The sequence below is a fragment of the Mustela nivalis genome, assembly GCF_964662115.1.
Source record: "Mustela nivalis genome assembly, chromosome: X".
NCBI lineage: Eukaryota > Metazoa > Chordata > Mammalia > Carnivora > Mustelidae > Mustela > Mustela nivalis.
The window spans coordinates 68,537,389-68,554,410 of NC_139040.1; the positions used below are offsets into that span (position 1 = coordinate 68,537,389).

The 17,022-nt window shown below is 35.5% G+C and overlaps 1 protein-coding gene across 3 annotated transcripts in view; it reads left to right on the forward strand.

Moving 5' to 3' along the window:
* TEX11 (testis expressed 11) overlaps positions 1-17,022 on the forward strand; it is a 312,028-nt gene that overhangs the window by 97,130 nt on the left and 197,876 nt on the right. For all 3 annotated transcript variants that reach the window (XM_082716160.1, XM_082716159.1, XM_082716161.1), the window contains exon 12: positions 15,328-15,409. In XM_082716160.1, coding sequence (XP_082572286.1) covers positions 15,328-15,409 — 82 coding nt within the window. The remainder of the gene's footprint in view (positions 1-15,327; positions 15,410-17,022) is intronic.

The window sequence follows — 17,022 nt, forward strand, 5'->3', positions numbered from 1 at the left end:
TGGACATTTGGATTCACTCCGTAATTTGGCTATTGTTGATAATGCTGCTGTAAACATGGGGGTGTATGAACCCCTTTGAATCTGTAGTTCTGTGTCCTTTGGATAAAAACTTAGTAGTGCAATTACCAATTGTAGGGTAGATCTATTTTTAACTTTTTGAGGAAACTCCATATTATTTTCCAGAGTGGCTGGACCAGTTTGCATTCCCACCAACAGTGTAAGAGGTTCCCCTGCCTCTGCATGACTGAATCTTTTTACAAAAATTTATTTATTTATATATTTGTCAGAGAGAGAGAAAGAGAGAGAGAGAGAGAAAACACAAGCTGGGGAGTGGCAGCCAGAGGTTGAAGCAGGCTCCCCGCCAAATAAGGAGCCTGATCAGGACTCGATCCCAGGACCCAGGGATCATGACCTAAGTCAAAGGCAGACACCCAGCTGACTGAGCCACCCAGGCATCCTGATTGTTTTTCAACTCTTTCATCACTGTGGTACTAATGTCTTCTTTTTTCAAATCCAGTGAGTATTCTTGTGACTATTGCTTTAAATTCTTCATCAGGCATGTTACTTATAACTGTTCACTTAGTTCTCTGGCCATGGGCTTAACTTGTTCTTTAATTTTGGATAAATTCTTCCATCTTTTTCATTTTGTCAAGATCTCTGTCTTCTCTGTGTTAGGAAAGCCAGTTATTTCTCCTGCTCCATTTTCAGGATGGCCTCTTCTTTCCCTTTAGTTGTAGAGTTTGTTCTGCGAGTCTTAAGTTTGATTTCTCTGGTATTTAGGATGATTTTTTAGTTATCTAATTGTGTTTGTGGGAGGAAATGAGCCTAGGGACCTCCTATTCCACTGCTATCCTCCTCTCTTTTAAACTGACACATTGTAGAATTTTTTCCCAAGAGATTAGAAGCATAAAAATGGATAGTTGATTAAATAGTACTGAATTTCCCAAACAGACCCTTTACTTGAATTATAGTCATGTGGATGAATTACTTCATGCTGAAAAACTTTATTAACATTAATTTTTTTAATTTAAAAATATTAGTAGAAATACTTTCAAAAATTGCATGCTTTTTATATTTGCTAAGATACTATTTCTCTCCCCCTTTCCCACCTCCCCCCCAAAAAAAACAGGGCAGGAAAACTGAGGAGATTGCATATCAGCTATATGCCTTCTTGCCAGCATGTCTCTTTGTTCACTGACTGCAAAAGTTGTAGTTTTCATAGCAATTATTGCTATTATTCCTGAATTACCATATTTAATAGCCTGGACATACCTAAATTGGGTACATTAGGATTTCAGTGGCACTGTACACTTAAAAAGGTTTTATTTGGAAATAATTTCAAAGTTACAGAAAAGTTACAAGAGTAAGAATAGTTCAGAGAACACCTATATATATGGGATGCCTGGGTGGCGCAATTGGTTACCCTTCTGATCTTGGTTTAGGCTCACGTTGTGATCTCAGTATTGAACCCTGCATTGGGCTCAGTGCTTAGCTCAGAGTCTGCTTCAGATTCTTTCCCTCTCCCGCTTCTCCTCACCTGGCAGTTGCTGTTTCTCTCTCTCTCTCTCAAATAAAATCTTAAAAAACAAAAACAAAAACACCTGTATATACTTTACCCAGATTCACCTGTTATTAATATTTCTGCACTCTTCCCATATTATTGAAGGAATATAACCCATAATATATCCATATTATTGAGGGATTTAATATATATTATATACCTACAATAATGAGCTTTATAGCATTTTTTTCTTTTCAGTATAGGATTACTCTAGGATCAGGTATTCTGTTTATTTGTCATGTCTCCTTAGTCTTCTGTACTCAACATGTTCACAAACTTTTTAAAAATTTTTGTGTCATTGACATGTTGGAAGAATACACTAGCTTCCAATCTTGTTTAAACTGAAAGTTCTTCATTTGAGGTTTTTTTTTTCTTCATTTGAGGTTTATGTTGTGATTAGATTCAGTTTATAATTTTGTGACTGGAGTACAACATAAATGATGATACTGTGTCCCTTCTCAGGGCATCTCATGTGGAAGCCCTTGATGTCCATCTGTTCTTGATTGGTGATGTTAATATTCATCACCTGGGCAAAAGTGTTGCCCAGTTGCTTCGTTGTGTATTTTTGTATATATTGTATATTTTTCTCATGGAACTAATAGACGGTGGAGAGGCTTAAAATTGTTCATATACCCCATTTCTCATTAAAATTTCCCTTTAGAGCTACTGCTCTTGCTTGAACCAGTCTTACAATTATTACCATATGATCATTTTTTAAAAAAAGATTTTATTTATTTATTTATTTATTTATTTATTTGTCAGCGAGAGAGAGAGAGAGAGAGAGAGAGAGCGCGCGCGAGTGCGCGGCAGAATGGCAGATAGAGGCAAAGAGAGAAGCAGGCTCCCTGCCGAGCAAGGAGCCTGATGCTGGACTCGATCCCAGAATCTTGGGATCATGACCTGAGCTGAAGGCAGCGGCTCAACTGACTGAGCCACCCAGGTGTCCCCCAAATGATCATTTTTAAGAAATTTTTATTTTTAAGTAATCTCTACACCAAATGTGGGGCTCAAACTCACAACCTTGGCATCAGGAGTCACATGCTCTACTGACTGAGCCAGCCAGGCACCCTGCCAAATGATCATTTTTCAACTTTTAGCACACCCTCCACGTTTACCAGTTGGCAGTCAGCATTCTACTATAAACATTTATTCAATATTTATTTATTATTTTATTACTTATTAGCTTATTTCATTTATTATCAGTATGGATTTGTGTATTCCTATTTTTTCAACTGATTCATAATTCTTATTAATTACCAGTTTTTTTGTGATATAATGAATATAAAATAAACTGCCCATATTTGAAGTATAAAATTTGATGGCTTTTAACATATATATATACCTGTGAAACAGTCACCACAATCAGGATATTGCATATATACCTCACTCCTTAAAGTTTCTTCCTGTCCTTTTGTCAACTCTCTCTCCCACTTTTCCTTGAATAACAGCTGATCTGCTTTCTGTCATCATAGATTAGTTTGTATTTTCTAGAGACTTATACAAATGAAATCATAGAGAATATATTCTTGTTTTATGTGGCTCTGCTCCCTCAGCATAATTATTCTGAGATTCATTCATATTGTGTGTGTGCATAGTTTATTCCCATATTGCTGAGTAATACCTCATTTCATGGCTATGTGCCGCAGTTGCTCTTTAACCTACTTTGTCTTTATTATTATAGTTACTTCAGCTTCCATCGAAATGTTAGCATTGTATATCTTGTGTCCTTTTCATTACTCAGGTCTTTGTGTTTAAAGAGCATGTCTTGTATGTCTTACTTCTTTTGTTGTATCTGACAATCTCTGTCTTTCAACTGTGGTGTTTAGAATGTTTACATATGATGTGATTATTGATCTGGTTAAGTTTGAGTTTATCATCTTGTTGATTTTCTAATTGTCCAATTTAGTGGTTTATTCCCTTCTTTCTTCTTTTACTACCTTCTTTTGGATTATTAGAATATTTTTTCAAAATAGTGAATGAAAGCTGTGTAATTTTTATACCAACCTCCTGAAGAATTTATTTTGGAATATTATGAAAAGATTCTAAGGATTATCTAGAATAAGTAGTGAGACTAGCCAAGGAAATTTTGAAGAGAGTGATTAGAAAGGCCTTCTCATATCACATATTTAAGTAATTTTTAAGATTCATTTTTATTTCTTTTGTTGGGTTATTAGTTATAACTCTTTGTTTTGTTATTGTAGTGGCTTCTTCAGTGTTTATACTATGTAGCTTATCTTAGTCTACCTTCATATGTCATCATAATATACTTCCATATCTCCCAGCATGACCTGTATGCTATTGTTGCACATTTTACTTTTACATCTGGTATAAAATTTATAATATGCTTAGAAAGTGAGGAGAATGGAAAGAGACTGATAATACAAGGATAAAATTTAAAAAAATTTATAATATGTCTTACGATTTTTGTTTGTTTTGTCAATGTTCCTTTTAAAGTGATAATAAACAATAAAATCTTACATATTTACACATGTAGTTACCATTTCAAATGATTTTTATTCCTTTGTATATATCAAAATTTCCATCTTATGTTATTTTTCTTCTGTTTGAAGAACATTGTGTTGGGATTCTCCAGAGAAACCATAGGAGATATCTATATTTATGTCTATGTCTCTGTGTATATCTACATCTATACCTACATAGTTGTATATGGATATGGAAAGAGAGGGTTGGGGGGAGATGATAAGGAATTGTCTCACACCCTTGTGGAGGCTGGTGAGTGTCAAGATCTGCAGGGTGAGTTGGTAAGCTGGAGACTCAAGAGAGCTGATAATGTAGTTCCAGTCTGAGTCCAGAGGCCTGAGAACCAGGAGAGCCAATGATGTAGTTTCAGGTTGAAGGCTGGCAAACTTGAAACTCAAGAAGAGCCAGTGTTTTAGTTCTTGTCCAAAGGCAGAATAAAGCCAGTGTCCCAGTTCAAAATCTGTAAGTCAGGAAGAGTTCTCTTTTACTCAGGGAAGGGTAAGCATTTTTTTTTATGTTCAAGCTTTCACCTGATTGGATAAGTCCTACTCACATCATGGAGGTCAATCTTCTTTACTCTGTCTACTGATCTGAACGTTAATATCATCCAGAAACAGAAAGACCCAGGATAATGTTTGACAAAATATCTAGGTACCCTGTGACCCAGTCAAGTTGGCACATAAAATTAACCGTTTCAGACATCTTTTAACATTTCTTGTAGTGTTGCTGTACCGATGAGGACTAATTTCAACATTTATATGCTTAGAAATATCTTCACATTCTTTCTTTTAAAAAAGCTCTGTTTTGCAATAGTTACAGATTCATAGGAAGTTACAAAATAATACAAAAAATAATAATAAAATAATAAATAATAAAATAATAAAAGCAATCATGGTTAGGATTCAGAAGAAAATTTTACCATCTCTCCCGCAGATAGCACAAGGTCCTGTGTGTCCTTCCCCAAGTTTCCTCTAATGATTACCTGCTGCATTACTGTAATATAGCAAAACCAGTATATTATCATTGGTATAGTGTATGTGTATAGGTCTGTGCCATCTTAACCCATGTGTAGATTCATGTAACTACCATGGCAGTAAGATACAGAACTATTTCATCATTCCAGACATTTCTCTCATGTTACCTTTTAATTCACACTCACACATGGCCTCACACCTAAGCCCTTGCAATCTCTATTTATCATCTCTGTAATATTGTCATTCCAAGAATATTAAGCAGTTTGTGACCTTTTGAGATTGGCTTTTTTCACTTAGCATAATACCCTTGAAATCCATCCAACTTCCTGTGTATCAATAGTTGGTTTCTTTCATTGCCGAGTAGTGCATGGTATAGATGGAATCAGTTTGTTTAACCATTCACCTGTGAAAGGAGATCTTGGTTGTTTTCAGATTCTGCTATTATAAATAAACTTGTTATGAAAATTTGTGTATAGGTTTTTGTGTGGATATAAGTTTTCATTTTCCTGGGATAAATGCCTGGTGTGTGATTCTGGGGTTATTTGGTTTTTAAGAAATTGCCCAACTGTTTTCAAGAGTGGTTGTATTGGGGCACCTCCTGCTCTTGGTTTTGGCTCAGGTAGTGATCTCCAGGTCATGATATTGAGTCCCATGTTGGACTCCATGCTCAGTGTCTTCTTGAGATTCTCTCTGCCCTTCACCCCATGCTCGTTCTCTCTTTCTATAGTAAATAAATATGTCTTTTTTTTTTTTTTTTTTTTTTTAAAGATTTTATTTATTTATTTGTCAGAGAGAGAGAGAGGGAGAGCGAGCAAGCACAGGCAGACAGAATGGCAGGCAGAGGCAGAGGGAGAAGCAGGCTCCCTGCCGAGCAAGGAGCCCGATGCGGGACTCGATCCCAGGACGCTGGGATCAGGACCTGAGCCGAAGGCAGCCGCTTAACCAACTGAGCCACCCAGGCGTCCCGTAAATAAATATGTCTTGAGAAAAAGAGCAGCTGTACAATTTTTCATTTCAGCCAATGATCTATGAGAGTTCTAATTTCTCTGCATTTTTCCTAGCATTTGGTATTGTCACTGTTTTTTTTTTTATATTTTAGCCCTATTAATAGGAATGTGGTGGTTTTAATTCATACATTCCTAATGACTAATGTTATTGAACACCTTTGTATGTGCTCCTTTTTGGTGAAATGTCTCTTCATATCTCTTGTCCATTTTATAATTGGATTGTTCAATTTTTTACTCTTAAGTTTGAGAGTTCTTTATATATACATGTTAAGAGTTCTTTTTTCTTTTTAAATATTTTTTTTTAAGATTTTTATTTTTATTTATTTGACAGAGAGAGATCACAAGTAGGCAGAGAGGCAGGCAGAGAGAGAGGAAGGAAGCCAGCTCCCTGCTGAGCAGAGAGCCCGATGTGGGACTCGATCCCAGGACCCTGAGATCATGACCTGAGCCGAAGGCAGTGGCTTAACCCACTGAGCCACCCAGGCGCCCCATGTTAAGAGTTCTTTGTCACATATCTGGTTTGCAAATATCTCCCAGTGTGTAGACTGTCTTTCCAGTTTCTTCATGGTTTGTTTTAAAGCCCAGGATATAGTATATATTGGTAAATATTCTGCAAATACTTTAAATATGTGTGTTCAGCTCTTTTTGGGTGGAGTGTTCTGTAAATGTCAGTTAGATTCTCTTGATTGATGATATTGTTGATTCCTTCTATATCTTTACTGAATTTTTATCTAGTTCTTTGAATTTTTGAGGTGGAAGTGTTGAAGTCTCCAACAATAGTTTTATTTCTATAAGTTGCTACTTCAAATATTTTGCAGCTCTTTTGTTTGGTGCATACATATTTAAAGTTACTATTTCTTCTTGGTGGATTGACCCTTTTCTCATCATATCATGTTCTTCTTAGTTCCTGATAATTTTTTTTTGTGCTACAGTCTACTTTATCTGATGTTAATATAACCATTCCTGCTCTCATATTTTTTTTAAAAGATTTTATTTGTTTATTTGACAGAGAGAGATCACAAGTAGGCAGAGTGAGAGAGAGTGGGAAGCAGGCTCCCTGCTGAGCAGAGAGCCCGATGCAGGACTCGATCCCAAGACTCTGAGATCATGACTTGAGCTGAAGGCAGCGGCTTAACCCACTGAGCCACTCAGGTGCCCCTGCTTTCATATTTAAAAATTTTTCATAACATAGAACTTACCAGCTTACCAATTTTAAGTGTATAGTTGAGTGGCATTTAGTATATTTATATTTTGCAACCATCACTACCATCCATCTCTAGAAGTTTTCTTCTTACAAAATGTAAACGTGTATCCATTAAATAATAATTCCCCATTTTCTTTTCCCTCTAGTTCCTGGCAGTTACCATTCTTTCTGTCCCTGAATTTGGCTCTTCTAGATATCTCATATAAATGAAATCAAACACTGTTTGTCTTTTTGTGACTGACATATTTCATGTATCAAAATGTCCACAAGGTTCACCTGTGTTATAACATGTATCATTTTTTTTCCTTATTAAGGCTGAAATAGTATTCCTTTGTATGTATGTCCCACATTTTGTTTATCCATTTATTCATTGATGAACATGTTGGTTATTTTTACCTTTGGCTATGTGAATAATGCTGCTGTGAATGTGACTATACACATAGGTGATTGCTTCCCTGCTTTCAGTTGTTTTGGTTGTAAGTGTAGAAGTCTCTAATGAACTTTTGAACATGTGAAGTATAGTTATGAAATGCAGGCAAGTTACCTGGAAAGAGGTTGATCCTGCTGTTCCTAGTATTCCTGTTTTCAAAGTATGAATTGTTAGTTTATCTTTAATGAAAGTTAATCTTTTTTTTTAAAGATTTTATTTATTTATTTGACAGAGATCATAAGTAGGCAGAGAGGCAGGCGGGGCGGGGGAGGCAGGCTCCCTGCTGAGCAGAGAGCCCGAAGTGGGGCTTGATCCCAGGACCGTGGGATCATGACCTGAGCCAAAGACAGAGGCTTGAACCCACTGAGTCACCCAGGCACCCTGAAAGTTAATCTTTTAGAATCCTATACAACCTTGACTGATGTCATGGCCCTACAAAGAAACTGTTTGCTTTTGCCGTATGTCCATGAGGTATCACTCTTTTGGCTACTTTTATTTTGATTTTTTGGATTATCCGTTCTTGGACCATATGAGTAGTGTAAATTTGAACTCCATATCTATACACAAGGTCAGAGCCTGTTAAAAAATTCTCCAGGCCAAAAGAAAATTTATCTGGGTGAATAAATTTTTCAGCCTCATTTAGAGATTAGGCAGAAGAGAAACAAATTTCATCTACCATTAGATTTTTAAAAAAATATATGTATTTTTAAAGATTTTACTTATTTATTTGACAGAGAGAGATCACAAGTAGGCAGAGAGACAAGCAGAAGGGAAGGAGGAGGCAGGCTTCCTGCTGAGCAGAGAACCCAGTGCAGGCCTCGATCCCAGGACCCTGAGATCATGACCTGAACCAAAGGCAGAGGCTTAACTCACTGAGCCACCCAGGCACCCTACCATTAGATTTTTTAAAAAAGATTTTATTTACTTATTTGAGAGAATACGAGTGGGGCGGAGTAGAGGGAAAGGGAGAAGCAGACTCCTTGCTGAGCAGGGAGCCCAATGCAGGACCAGGACCATGGGATCATGACCTGAGCTGAAGGTGGATGCGTAACTGACTGAGCCACCCAGGTGCCCCATATACCATTAGATTTTTAAAAGAAAAGAAAAATCTTAGGAAACTCACCATTCCCACTCAGTTCACTTCTCCATGTTTTTATGCCTCACTGAAATATTTCTTCTTTTTTATTTTTTTTACTTTTCAGAGTCCTCAGGTTGTTACTTTGTATATCTTGTTCAGAGTTTTTAGTTGTTATTAGTAGAAGATTTAGGAGTAATGCTCCATTTTGGCTGGAACTGGAACTTATAGTAAAAAATTTTAAATATCTGTTCTTGGAGGCAAATTAAAATTTGATAGCTTTATGTTGTTTTATAAGGTTATTTTTGAAAATTTATTGGTACAATTTTATTGAAAAAGACTTGGATGCTTCAACAAGCCCCCAAAAGCACAAGCAAAGAGGAAAATTAGATAAAACTGGGCTGCATTAAAGTGAAAAGTTTTGCTTCAAATAAAATCATCAAGAAAGTGAAACTATGACCCATGGGATCCTTCCAATAAAATGGGAGGAAAATGTTCACAAATTATATATTTGATAAGTGTCTATTATCCAGAATAAATAAAAAAACTCTTACTACTCACTAGTAAGACAAACAGCTAATTAAAAATGAACAACAGATCTGAATAGACATTTCTTCAAAGGAAATATATATACCAATGGTCAATAAACACATGGAAAGGTGCTCAACATCATTAATTATCAGAGAAATGAAAATCAAAAGAATATTGAGGAATCACTTCACACTAATATTACTATAATTTAAAAAAATGGACAAAAACAGTTGTTGGTATGAATGTAGAATAATTACAACCTATGTATACTCCTGGCAGGAATGTAAAATGGTACAGCCACTTTGGAAAACAATTTGGCAGTTCCTCAAAAAGTTAAACACTGAGTTACCGTATGATCCAGCAAATCCATTCCTAGTTATATACTTAAAAGAACTGAAAATGTGTCTGCACAAAAACTTCTGTATGAATGTTTCTAGCACCCTTACTTACACTAGCCAAATGATGGAAACAGCCCAGATGTCCATCAACTGATGAATGGATAAATAATGAATGGTATATCCATATACTAGAATATTAGGTATAAAAATGAACATAATACTGATACATGCTACAATATTAATGAACTTTGAAAATATGATGCTAATTGAAGGAAATCATCCACAGAAGAACACATATTATATCATTCTATTTATATGAAATGTCTAAAATAGGCAAATATATATATAGACATAAAGTAGAATGGGGGAAATAGAGAATGACTACTGAAGGGTACAGGGTTTCTTTTTGAGGTGATGAAAATGTTCTGAAACTGACTTGTGATTGTGTATTTACCAAAGTGTTGAGTTGTGTGCTTTAAATGAGTGAATAAAATCTTTAAAAAAATATTCCCTACAATGTAGTTTTCATCCCTGTGACTTGTTTTCTTTTTTTAAAATTTCTTTTTTAAGATTTTATTTTTATTTATTTGACAGACAGAGATCACAAGTAGGCAGAGAGGCAGGCAGAGAGAGAGAGAGGAGGAAGCAGGCTTGCCGCTGAGCAGAGAGCTCGACCCCAGGTGCCCCTGTGACTTGTTTTCTAATTGGAAGTTTGTACCTATTAATCTCCTTCACCTATTCTGCCCTTGCCTTCACTTCCCTCCCCTCTAGCAACCATCAGTTTGTTCTCTGTATTTATGAGTCTGTTTGTTTTGTTTTCTTTTGTTTTTGAGATTCCACATATAAGTGAAATTATATGGTATTTTTCTTGTCTGACTTCACAGCATAATACCTTCTAGAGCCATTCATGATGTTGCAAATAGCAAGATCCCATTCTTTTTTTACCCCCTAGTGTTATGTAAGTGGATTGTTTCTATTACAGCTTATTTTCAAATTTTAATTCCATCATATTTAACATACAGTGTTATACTAGTTTCAGGTGTACCCTATACTGAATCAACAATTCTATACATTACTCTGCTTATTATGTTAAGTGTACTCTTAATCATCTTCACCTATTTCATCCCCCCCGCCCACCTTCCTCTGGTAACCATTAGTGTGTTCTCTATAGTTAAGAATGTGTTTTTTGATTCATCTCTTTTTTTCATTGTCCATTTTTGTTTTATTTCTTAAATTCCACAGATGAGGAAAATCATATGGTATTTGTCTTTTTCTGATTGACTTATTTTGCTTAGCATTATACTCTCTAGCTCCATTGATGTCATTGCAAATGGCAAGATTTCCTTCTTTTTATGGCTGAATAATATTCCTCTGGGTGTGTGTGTGTGTGTGTGTGTGTGTGTGTGTAGATCCCAGCTTCATCATCCATTCATCAGTCAATGGACATTTGATCTGTTTCAGTATCTTGGGTATGGTAAGTAATGCTGCTATAAATATAGGGGTGCATGTATCCCTTTGAGTTAGTGTTTTTGTATTCTTTGTGTAAGTACCCAGTAGTGTGATTGCTGGGTCATAGGGTATTTCTCTTTTTAACTTTTTGAGGAACCTCCATACTGTTTTCCAGAGTGGCTACACAAGTTTACATTCCCACCAATAGTCCACGAGGGTTCCGCTTTCTCCACATCCTTGCCAACACCGGTGGTTTCTTGTGTTGTTGATTTTAGCCATTCTGACAGATATGAGGTGATACCTCATTGGAGTTTTGATTTGTATTTCCCTGATGATGAGTGATGTTGAGCGTCTTTTCATGTGTCTGTTGCCCATCTGTATGTTTTCTTTGGAGAAACGTCTGTCCATGTCTTCTGCTCATTTTTAAATTGGATTATTTGGTTTTAGGGTTTTGAGTTGTGTAAACTCTTTATATGTATTAAATACTTACCCTTTATAGGATTTGTTATTTGCAGATAATCTTTCTGATTTTACATTGCCTTTTAGTTTTGTTGATTGTTTCCTTTGCTGTGCAGAAGCTTTTTATTTTGAAGTAATTCCAATAGTTTATTTTTCTTCTGTTTCCCTTGCTTCAGGGAACCTATCTACAAAAAAGTTGCTATAACTGATGTCAGAGAGGTTACTACCTGTGCTCTCTTCTAGGATTTTTATAGTTTCCTGTCTCACATTTAAGTCTTATCCATTTTGAATTTATTTTTGTGTATGGTGTAAGAAAGTGGTCCGATTTCATTCTTCCGCATGTTTCTGTCCTTTGTTGAGGAGACTCTTTTTCCGATTGGATATTCTTTTCTGCTTTCTTGAAGATTAATTGACCATATAGTTGTGGGTTCGTTTCTGGGTTTTCTATTCTGTTTCATTGATCTATGTGTCTGTTTTGTGCCAGTACCATACTGTTTTGATCACTACAGCTTTATAATATAACTTGAAGTCCTGACTTGTGAGGCCTCCAGCTTTGCTTTTCGTTTTCAAGATTGCTTTCACTATTGAGGGGCTCTTTTGTGTTTTCATATAAGTTTAGGAATATTTGTACTAGTTCTGTGTAAAATACTATTGATGTTTTTGTAGGAAATAGGATTTTCTATATACAAGATCATGTTATTTGCAAACAGAGCTAATTTTACTTCTTTCTTTGTCGGGTTGCCTTTTACCTCTTTTTCTCCCCTAATTGCCTGGCAAGCATGTTTATTATAATTTTGACTAGAAGTGGCAAGAGAAGACTTCTTTTTCTTATTCCTAATCGTGCGGAGAAATCTTTAAGTATTTCGCCATTCAGTATGGTATTAGCTGTGAATTTTTCATCGATGCCCTTTATCAGTTGAGTAAGTGCCTTCTAACTCCTAGTGTTTTGAGCATTGATACAGGTATTTGAAGATTTTTATTTATTTACTTGAGACAGAACATGAGTGAGTGAGTGGGTAGAAGAGCATGGGGAGGGGAACAAACAAACTCCATGCTCAGCATGGAGTGTGACACAGGGCTTGATCTCTCGACTCCGAGATTGAGCCACCCAGGCGTCCCATGTTACAGCTATTTTGGATAACAGTTTGACATTACTTGATAAAGTTGAACTTAACCATATCCAACCACCCAGCAACTTCACTTCTAGGTATATACTTTGGAAAAAAGTTGTTGCATTTGTATGCTAGGAGAATTGTACAGAAGCTGATGCCAGGATTGTTCAAAATAGCAGTTGGGTTGAAAATAACTTTGATGTTTAAAGTAGAATGGATAGATAAATTTTGATATAGTCATGCAATGGAATACTGTACAATAGTCCTTCTCAGACTTTAGCATGCATAAGGATTAACTAGAGTTCCTATTAAAACACAGTGTTTATTACCTTACTAAACAAGTACTAGAATTTATGTTGAAATGGCAGCTTTTCATAATGCAAATCAATAATAATGATTTTATCCTTTTTCTTAAAAATAAAATTCACACATACATAGTTTATAGGACCCCACCCATATTTTCTGATTCAGTAGATTTGGGATGAGACCTGCATTTCTTTCTTTTTTTTTTAATTTTCTTTTTTTATTTTTTATAAACATATATTTTTATCCCCAGGAGTACAGGTCTGTGGAGACCTGCATTTCTGATAAGTTTTCAGTTAATGCTGATCAAGGAATACCTTTTGAGGATATTGGTATACAGTAATGGAAACAAATTCCGTATATCAACATAAATGAATCTAAAATCATGACATTGAATGAAAGAAGCAAGTCCAAGAAGAATTTATATTTTTGTTTTAAGTGAAGTCAAATGCAGGCAAAACTAAACAATATATTGAGTATCTATAAAGAAGAGAAAGGGAATTACTGCACAAAATTCAAGGTGGTGTTTACCTTTGTGGGTAAGATAGGTGTCTGGCTGGCTCAGTGGGTAGAGCTGTGACTATTGGACTTGAGGTTGTGAATTCGGGGCCCTATGTTGGGTATTTGACAGAGATACAGCAAGGGAGGGAACACAAGCAGGGGGAGTGGGAGAGGGAGAAGCAGACCTCCCGCCAAGTAAGGAGCCTGATGCAGGGCTCAGTTCCAGGACTCTGGGATCATGACCTGAGCCAAAGGCAGATGCTTAATGACTGAACCACCCAGGTGCCCCCAAATATACAGAGGGCCTATGGTGGTTGTATTCTCTGTTTCTTTATCTGTGTGATTAGTTCATGGGTGTTTGTTTTATCATTATTCTGTAAACTATGCATATGTATTTTATATAATCATGTATGTGTGTGATAAACTTTGAACTAAAAAAATGGCAAACTTATCTTTAAAACTTGCAGGAGAACTGGACAATAAATAAAAGGCAGGCCGAATGTAGAAAAAGCTTCACAAGAGATGGCTTATTACAGTGGAAAGGTTATATCCCTTAGAGTCAGAAATTTCTGAATTCAAAGTTTGGTTCTACCACTTAGCAACTATGTCACTGTGTGTAAGTGACTCCAACTGAGCCTCAGCTTTCTCTTCTGCAAAATGGGATTTATGGATAACTTGCCTTGAAAATTTGTTGTATGGATCATTTTTTCAAATAACTGTTTGGCAAAAAGAAAAAGAAGTAAGTAGAAATCTAAGGAATAAGAGTGAGAAACAATAGTGAGAAAAGTTACAGGAAAGATAAGAATATTAATTATAGGGAGAAGGCTAATAGATTTAACAGGTAATTATGATTTCTGAAAGTATAATTTCAGGAGACATGGATAGACCTTACAGTACAAATGTTTACAGAAGTGAATCCATGATTATACAATGAAAGAGTGTTTGTCCATTCTCTGGAGTTGTTTGGTAATGAAATCAAAGGGAAAACCAGAATGTCAGCTTGTGTGAGTATAGTAGACTGAAGGAAAAGAGATCCCGCCAAGCTCTGGGACACCTGTACATCTCTGAAAGTAAAAGGGAATTGAATCCAAGACCTATTCCAACATGTCTGTCAGGAAATGTCGCAATGCAGTAAATTAAAATCTGCAACCTCGGTTTATTATTTGTATTGATGGCATCTATATTTGTGAACCCTTTTAATACCAATGCATACTTTCCCTAACTTTCCATTCTTAAGGCATCTCAAACATGAATTGCTATAATTATTTGCCAAGGTTGGAGCAAATAAGTACAATGTTCGTGTAGAGGCTGAATGACTTTGTAGTGAAAAAGGTTCTCTTCTGTGGGCCTAGACTATTCTTTTATACTGAGCTAGCTGTTTAAATATGTATCCTGTCAGGCAAAGTGGAACCAGGCAAGAGACCACAGATACCGTAGAACCATAGAAAAACTATTCAGAGTACATTGTTATTAATAGTAAATATGACTGGCATATCCTTAGGGAAGACAGTACATTTTCATTTCATTCAGCCATATTTCCAAAGGACATTAGTTGTTACTAAAATCTCAAAAGAAAGCAAATATAATTTGACATGTGGAGTTTTGCTTATCAAGTCAAGAATATGGCCTTACAGTCACAGTTTAAGTATTGACCTTGCCATTAAGTGCTTGCCACTCAATCAAATGTTTAAATGTTTTTTCCTTGTGTTATTTAGATTAAGTTAAATACCAAAAAATATTCTCGCAGATAAACTGGATTTTATGATCTGATCTTCTATAATTTTGATTTTTTTGATCATGAGTCATTCTCTTGTGGTTAAATAAAACAGGCAAATTACTTGAAAATTGTCTTTTTACATTCTACAGTTTTAATGTCACTGTGAATTTCTCTATTTAAAATAGGAATATTTGAATCCAGCTGGGCTTTTCTTAAAGATGAAAATCCTCTTGAAGAGTGAAATAGCTAATGAAGAACTCCTTGAAGGTATCATCTCTATATGAAGAACACACAATTTTGAAATATATTTCCAGTTTGTTTAATATAGGATCTTTTATAGTATCCTAACAAGTGTGATTTGATAGTGACTGAGAAAGAAATTGATCACGTAGGAAAAGGAGAGGCTTGTCAGCTAGGAAGCAAAAGAGAAGGAAGAGGGACTAGTTGGAGATTTAATAGTAAAAAAAGAGCTGAATAAAAACTGTTAAGTTTTTGGGTTTTGTTTGTTTGTTTGTTTGTTTTTTAGTTTAGCAAAAATTACAGCTGCCCTTCCAAAGTTGTCTATCACCATGAAAAAATATTAACTTTGGATGGAAAAAGCCTTTGTAGTGCTGTGCTTTTTATAATTACTTGTATAAACATTTCTATTTTTCAAAATTCTTCTTTTTAAGATTTATTATTTTAGAAGGTGGGGGAAAGGCAGAGGGGAAGGGAGAGAGAATCTTAAGCAGACTCCATACTGAGTGTAGAGCTCAACATGGGGCTTGATCTCACGATTATGAGATCACAACCTGAGCTGAAACCAATAGTTGGACACTTAACTGAGTGTACCACTCAGGAGTCTCTTTTTCAGAATTCTTTTTTTTTTTAATATTTTATTTATTTATTTATTTGTTTGTTTGACAGACAAGAGATCACAAGTAGGCGGAGAGACAGGCAGAGAGAGAGGGGGAAGCAGACTCCCTGCTGAGCAGCGAGCCTGATGTGGGACTCCATCCTGGGACACTGGGATCGTGACCCAAGCCAAAGGCAGAGGCTTTAACCCACTGAGCCACCCAGGCGCCCTGCCCCCCTTTTTCAGAATGTTTAAGGGTCTAGAATGTATACCTCACAGAATAAACATCCTGATATACATGTTTGAGTCATTTGGCAAGTCACTTAATTTTCTGTGCTTAAGTTTCTTCATCTTTAAAAGAGATAAAATAATAATGTCTACCTCATTGTGTTATTTTGAGAATCCCTGAGAAAATGTATATAAAGCATTTAGCAGTATCCCTGGTACAGAGTTAGTGTGCAAAACCTGTTACCTGTTTTTGTAGCTATTAATTATTACTGTTACTACTACAAAAAGTCTGTCTATGCACACTGGCCCCTTAACAATATTTCAATAATGTTTAGCCATAAAAATAATTTAAATTATTTTAATGTGTATATGCTTTATTTTTTTCTACATGAAAATTTAGTTGCATTAAAGAGCTGTATTTTTTACTATATAAAATTATATTCTAATATAATTAATTATCCCATAAATAATAATAATTTTTAATAAATAGGATAATGATCAAATTTGGTAGTAGCTCTAAATTTAGTTCTAATTTAGTACACCTAAAACTTTCTGTGACTTCTAGAATTTTAGCTAATCACTAGGAGACCTTAGAAGCTGAAGTGTATAGAAGATTCTGTATTTCTACATAACAGTGTCATCTCAGTATACACAGGCTGAAAAATGTTAGGAACCAGGAAGGCAACTCTACTTTTTTTTTCCACTAGGAGAATAAACCAACTAACCATTTAAAGGAATAGGCTTACTTAAACCTATACAATATAAGAAGAGCAAAGGGATTATGAAGTCACCTACTTTAAAATTGATTGATCTTAGA